The sequence below is a fragment of the Atta cephalotes genome (genome assembly GCF_000143395.1).
Source record: "Atta cephalotes unplaced genomic scaffold scaffold00005, whole genome shotgun sequence".
Classification (NCBI taxonomy): Eukaryota; Metazoa; Arthropoda; class Insecta; order Hymenoptera; family Formicidae; genus Atta; species Atta cephalotes.
In genome coordinates, this window is record NW_012130069.1 from 626,302 (window position 1) to 633,307 (window position 7,006).

The 7,006-nt window shown below is 27.4% G+C and overlaps 1 protein-coding gene across 1 annotated transcript in view; it reads right to left on the reverse strand.

The window, feature by feature from the left end:
- The window catches only part of LOC105626507 (ABC transporter G family member 23-like), a 7,181-nt gene extending 3,853 nt beyond the window's left edge, over positions 1 to 3,328 (reverse strand). The window contains exons 1-7 of the mRNA XM_012207807.1: positions 3,228 to 3,328; positions 2,517 to 2,761; positions 1,913 to 2,090; positions 1,747 to 1,840; positions 1,382 to 1,588; positions 1,189 to 1,292; positions 45 to 270 (exon numbers count right to left, since the gene is read on the reverse strand). Of these exons, the coding sequence (XP_012063197.1) occupies positions 45 to 270; positions 1,189 to 1,292; positions 1,382 to 1,588; positions 1,747 to 1,840; positions 1,913 to 2,090; positions 2,517 to 2,761; positions 3,228 to 3,328 (1,155 nt within the window). The remainder of the gene's footprint in view (positions 1 to 44; positions 271 to 1,188; positions 1,293 to 1,381; positions 1,589 to 1,746; positions 1,841 to 1,912; positions 2,091 to 2,516; positions 2,762 to 3,227) is intronic.
- Between the last annotated feature and the right edge of the window lie 3,678 nt (positions 3,329 to 7,006).

Genomic DNA, 7,006 nt, shown 5'->3' on the forward strand with positions numbered 1-7,006 from the left:
CACACAAAATAGATACTGATCGTTATTGGTCTTTATCATTGTACCTGTGTTGCAATGGAGTCATTAAAACTATGCAAAAACCTACAACTCAGGTTACTAAAGTGGCAGGTAATTTCGTCATTCCAAACATTACCAAAGTTATTGCCGTAATCACAATTGCCAGCTTCATCATTGACAATCCCAATTTTCAATCCTTTTGGATCTTTACCAATTGCGACAATAAATATGCTGATTTGGATTATCGGAAACAATATTGCATAAACTAGTCCTCTGAAAAATATAATATATACCTATTATTATTATGAAATTGCGTAAAAAAAATTGATATGTAAATCTGAATTATTTGAAATATAATATTTTGTACAATGATTCATCATTGTTGTACAAATATAATAATAAAACTGACAAAATTAGAAATTACAACAGTTGAATTTTATTTTGTAAGTGTATAAAGCGTATCTCTTCCATAAAAGAATTAATTACTGTAGGGAAAAAAATTTTAGTAATTTTTTTTGTTTTTCAACAAAAAATAAATATTTTTTTTATTGAAAGTTTTATGGAATTTTAATAAAATTTTTTTATATTGAAAAAGAATATACTTTTAAATAATTCCATCATCTTTTAATTTCTAGAAACTTCATTTCAAATTTCTTATATGTGATAATAATCATATTTATGTAAAAAATAAATGAACATCCCTTTATGATAAAATCCTAATGATAAAATCCCTTTATGAACATTTTTAAGTGATATATTAAAATATAAGAAATATAATAAATATAATAAAATTTAATAGAAAATATCTAGTGTCAAAAAATTAACTAATATACATATAAAAAATTTACTAATATACATATAATGTTTCTTAATTTGAATGGTAATACTTAAGTATTTTACTTTGTAAAATAAAGTAAAATACTTAAGTATTACCATTCAAATTAAAAAATAGAAACATTATATGTATATAATTATATAACATTATATTAATATAATTTTTTGACACTAGATATTTTCTTGCGAATTGTTGAAATTTCTAGATTTTTCAAAAATAAAAATTTTATTTCTTAAAATCTGTGAGTGATGGAATTTTTTCAAACATATTTTCTTTTTCAGCAATTAAAAATACATAAGAATCACTATTTAATGTTCAGAAATAGGTTATAACTAATATTATCAATAAATATTTACCCATAAAAATGTAAAAATTGATTGCCATTCTTTGCTAATAAAGCTCTGAATCTTTTCAATCGCGAAACTTGACGCTTTGAAACTGCTTTATACTCCAAGATTGCCTTAACAAATCAATTTATTTATATTATAAAATAATAGATTAAAATAGTTTTTTATAACAATGGTTAGTATAGATCATTTCTATATGTACTTTTGTTTGTTCATTTTGATTTTGATACGAAACGCCACTGCCAATATCTTCTACTTCGGATTCCTGAGCGTCATTTAAAGAAGCTGTATTATCCTGTGCTTTGCACAGTTTCAAGAAAGTCTCTTCCAAGGACGAACATTGAAATCGCTCCAGTAATTTCTGCGGTGTTAATTCCGCCAACATTTTACCACATCTCATTAAACCGATCTGCATAACATTGAAAATATACAATATTAAATACGTCATTAAGCAAAACAAGATTTAAAAAAAAATTAAAGAATAGTTTTTTAAAAGCTTGTAATATATTTTGTACCAATTTTGACATGGATATTATTAGAATTAATTTAATAGACATAAACACTCACTTTATTAGCATCTTTAGTTTCTTCGATGTAGTGCGTTGTGATCAGCACAGTGATACCTTCCTCCTGCGTAATCTGAATCATATAGGCCCAAATGCTACAAAAAAAAGTATAACTTATTTTTCTATTATTTTTTGCTTATCGTATCTAAAAAGAAAGCAAAACCTACTTCTCCCTCAAAATTGGATCCAAGCCCACAGTGGGTTCGTCCAGGATTAAAAGTTCAGGCCTGTGAATCATCGCAGCGGCAAGAGAAATTCTTCTCTGTTGATCTGCATTCATGTTTTTCACTAGGCGATTTGCTGAGGATAATTGCAATAACTCCGACAAAAACCTCTGTCTCGTCTCTTAGAAATAATAAGGGAAGCTATAGTTGTTTCAAATAACACAAGTAACTGTTTGTTGACTTATAATCGACTTTTTTCCAGTCGGCATATAGTCGACTGTTGAAAATCGACTTAAAATCGACTATTCTCAGTTAACTATTCTCAATTAAGAATAAGTTGACATTCTAAGTCATAAGTCGACTTATAGAATGTCGACTGTTAATCAACTATTAGTCGACATTTCAACTTATAGTCGGCTTCGTGTTGTTTGGGCAATTATACTAAAAATATCTTACAAATTACGTACAAATAAAATAGGAAACTAGATAGGAACTAGAACCGTTTAAAAGATATTTTAAAATGTTTTATAAAACTAAAACTTCTTAGAATATATTTTGCGACGTTTTGCATGCAACTAATACCAAATTTTCCTATCCATTTTCTTACCAATCTCCTCATCGTCGAGCCCATTGATTCTGCCAAAGTAATATAGAGCATTACTTATGGTGAACTCTTCGATTAAGGAGATCTCCTGCGGCATGTAACCTACTTGAGGCCCAGGGATGCCGGAGTCCTTGCTGCCTGGATTTCCTCCCAAAACCCACACTTCTCCGCTGTCGAGATACTGAATTCCAACAATGCAAGACAATAGTGTGGTTTTTCCACATCCACTGGCTCCTAACAGTCCATAGCTGTTTAGAGGAAAAATTTCGGTTGCACGTACTTATTTTATTTTAAACAACACGTTCAAAAGAGATTTTCTTATCAGACTTTTTATCTGAATATTCATAGAAAGAAATACGATTATGTTGTCGTGTATTTTGCAAATGGTGCCAATTTAAATAATTGATGAATGTAATGAAAAAGTGTGTGATAACATTTTTAGGCAATTTTCAATATATCAAAGGAAATTCATCATTGGCACAAAAGATATTAATATGATTCAAGTTTTTCAAAACAGGTCATTGAGAAGATGCCATTATAGATATATAAGAAAGAAAGCAATGCAATTAGCTTATACAATTTTTAATATTATTTAATATGATAAGTTATACACAGTAAGTTTTGAAAAATTTGAATTATTCATTTACAACTCGAAACGAAAATGAATAGAAAGATTATTAATCTTTTATATTGACATGATAAATAATTACTTACATGGAACCTCTTGGAACAGTCATATTCAGGCCGTTGAACACCAATTCTTTTTCATAACGCTTTATGGCATTCCTTACAATCACTGCCTCTTGTTGTACCATTTTGCGAAATAGTAATAAGTGTTTAATATCACTGTCTGAATTGTAATAATTTTTTGCTAAGATAATTTAAAATCGATCAAAAGTTTCCTGCAACGATTAATTTTTTTAAATGCAACTTCTTTTAAAAATTTTCCTTTAGAATTTTTTATATTTGAAATTTATGAAGATTTTTTCATAAATACGTCATAATTTTTCAGATTTCCTAAGCTTTTTTTTTAAAATTTTTTTAGAAATTATTCAGAGAAAACAATGGCAATTACTATAATTTTACTATAATTTGTAGTTATTTTTTGGGTCAACTATAAATTTATAGAAATTAAGTGCCTATAACAGTTGAGCTGGATCTTTAATGCTTAAATAATTCAATATGAATTATATACATATAAAGGAAAGTCGCCAATACTGACATAGGTCTCTTAAAGTGACACTCTCTTATTTCTCAGAAACTAATTATTGCATTTTATTTGTTACTAATAAAATCATGATCTGTTTAGCTAATTAAAAAGTACAAACTTATAATTCGTATATTTGTGGCTTGTTTCTGTATCAAATCAGCTAAAAACGAATTTTACGAATGCGTTAAAATAAAATTTTTTTGAAAATAAAATTCTTACGATTTTCTTTTGCAAATTGCGTAGTTTAAATAATAGTGACTATATTATTGATAATATTACGTCATTTTTAATGCTTGTAATTTTCTAAATTAGTTTTATTTATATTATTTTTTCTCTTAGTTTTTTCGTAATACAACTTAAAAATTAAAATTCATGGGGTGTCGCTACATCTGTTTGTAAAACAGATCATGAGCTAATTTTTATAATGTCGCTTTATAGTATCAAATAGTCTCTATTAGAACTGAAGACAATCATGCATATATGGAAAAACTCTTAAAAAATTATTATACTATATTTGCTTATAGGACAACATAAAGTAAATATGCTTATATAATTCAATAAAAATGTTTTATAACGAAATGAAAAGATTCTGAAATATCTTCATCTTATACATTCACTCTTATAGATATTTTATAGATAATTCCTAAAAGAAAAAGAATAGAAATACGTAGCATTATTGTCTACTGTGTCAGTTTTAGAGCCCATTTTGTCAGACGCTCATTTGTATTTATCTTACGAAAAAATTAATTATTGCAAAATGCATACGTTATGCGCAATACGCTTGCATAATGCATAAAACATAAGAAATGAAATCAATCAAAATTCTTTATTTCATGGAAAGGAAGAAAACAGAGGACTTCGATTGATACATTTTCTTATGCATTACGTGTTATGTTATTATTATTATGTGTTATACAAGAGTCTGTGCTCCTCCTCGCGGAATGCTGCACTATTGTTTGATCTATACGAGCTATAAAACTTTTGTATTACCCAGCAAACGAGAACGGATTGAAACGGATTCAGATTTTTAAAAATACGGATTCATAAATATAAAAATGAATCCTTTTCAATCCTGAATGTATTTTTATTCATTTATAGCAATTGCAGATAGATTAGAGCATATCTCTATGCCTTTCAATCTAAAAATAACATTATATTAGCATTTTCTGTATACAATACATCATGAATACTACTCAATTTAGAATTGTAAATAGGAAGTGCAGTTTTTTTAATTCAGTTAAATTCAATATCCAATTTCTATATAACCTGAATTTAAAAATAATATCAGCAATTTCTATGCAACGTGATTACTGTTCAATTCAATATTCTGAATATGAAATGCAGTTTTTCAATGTAATTAAATAAAACAAGTTTTTATTTAAAAACATGTTGGACCATAAATGGTCTAAATTATAAGTAGGAAATTTTTCGTTTTAATTTAACTAAATTCAAAAAAGTTATAATAAAAAATAATTGAGCTATGTTCTTTCGTTTCTCTTTGATTAGAAATAAAATGATTGATGTGAACACTCGTAAACCAAGTCAAACATAGCCCAAATATTCGGCTAAGCGAGATTAAATTATCCGATACTTATCCAATGTTGTCTCATAGTAATGTAAATTGTTTTTATTTTATTATATCTGTTAAATGATGATATTTTTATTATATCTATATAATTTCGTTACTAATTTAGTTGTAAGTTGTTGAAGTAGAGAATGAATAATACATTTATCAATTGAAGAAGTGGTAGCATGTAACGTAGAAGATTCACATACTCCAGAGATCCCAGATTCGAATCTCATTAAGGTGCGTTTTTTAATACTAATTTGAAGTAGTTAATTTCAGGTATAATTATTATGAATTTTTTAGGAATAAAATTTGTAACCTTTAAATATAAATGTTTTTTTTTCGAATATTAAACTAGTATCAGCTCGGATCCAATCTATTTCAATCCATTCAATCCATTTTCATGGATTAAAAAAATTTTAATCCATTCTCATTTACTGAGTAAGGTACATACGTCAGACAGTTCTACGAATTGAAAAAAATGTAAGTTTTGAACTTTTTTTTTATTTTAGTATAAAGTCTATTGCAGCACTCACAAATTTTGCGTCTACTTTTCGTATAAAAGGATTTTTAATTCCGTTCAATAAATTCGAAGATTTATATCGATGCAAAATCCTGGTAATTTGGTCATTTCAATATCTCCTTAATAAAAAAATATTATATTACAATGTTTTAAAAAGCTCTCGAGGTAAGCTACGGGAATATACAATAAAAAAATCAGAGGTTCCATTTAAAAAATTCAAGGTGACCTTGCTCTGATTTTGACAACGTCACATATTGGCAAACCCATAATATCATTTTATGTCTCTCTCGAAGTCACGTAACTTTCGTCTAAAACTTTTTTTAATTCACATCTTCTCGAGATATTGTAGTGTATCAATTAAAATGAAACATCCTATATATACTTTGAAAATTGAAATCCACTTTATTTCATTTGCATCCATTTGCCTCAGTGATTCCTGTATAAATATATTTAAAATTTGGATTCGCGCACGGATCGTGCGCTCAAAATAACGTATTCAAAATTCGCGGTTTTCGAGTTTTATTCAGAGAATACACTTCCATGATTATCTTTCTCATGAGTAAATTTATCATGTTATAATTGCATGTTATAAATAGAATCCGAATATTTATTCGCGTTCCCATTACGCGCATGGAACATCACTGATGTGTGAGTCGAGCGCTCGTTGAAGTAGTGAGAGCGGTAATGTCCTTCAGAATTATCTGTAGAGATCTTGAGATTTAATATCGGTTAATATCGGTTTACGTAATAAAAAACATAGCTCACATTTCATATTAATATATTCCGTCTAAAGTTGCACCGGACTATTGTGCATCGCAGAATAAGAAGATTGGTACTAAAGATGCGAATCACGGTTTTTTGACTCCGAATTGAATCCATATTTTTTCTCGAATACGAATTGAATTGAATTAAATTGAATTCGAATCGAATCATAATTTTTAATAGTATAATTATCAGTTAAAATCTAATATATAAATAATAAAATTATTTTCATATAAAAAAAACACTAATTATATATGATGTAGTTATTTTAAAATATATGTATCATATTTTAAATATTAAATATATAATTAATAGTTGCAAGTCAATAGCCAATATGAAGTAATGCGCAATTTATACGTGTGACTGTAACTTGGCTGATACAAAAGCCATTAACTAGAAGGATTTGGTGTGTGTGTGTGTGTGTGTGTGTG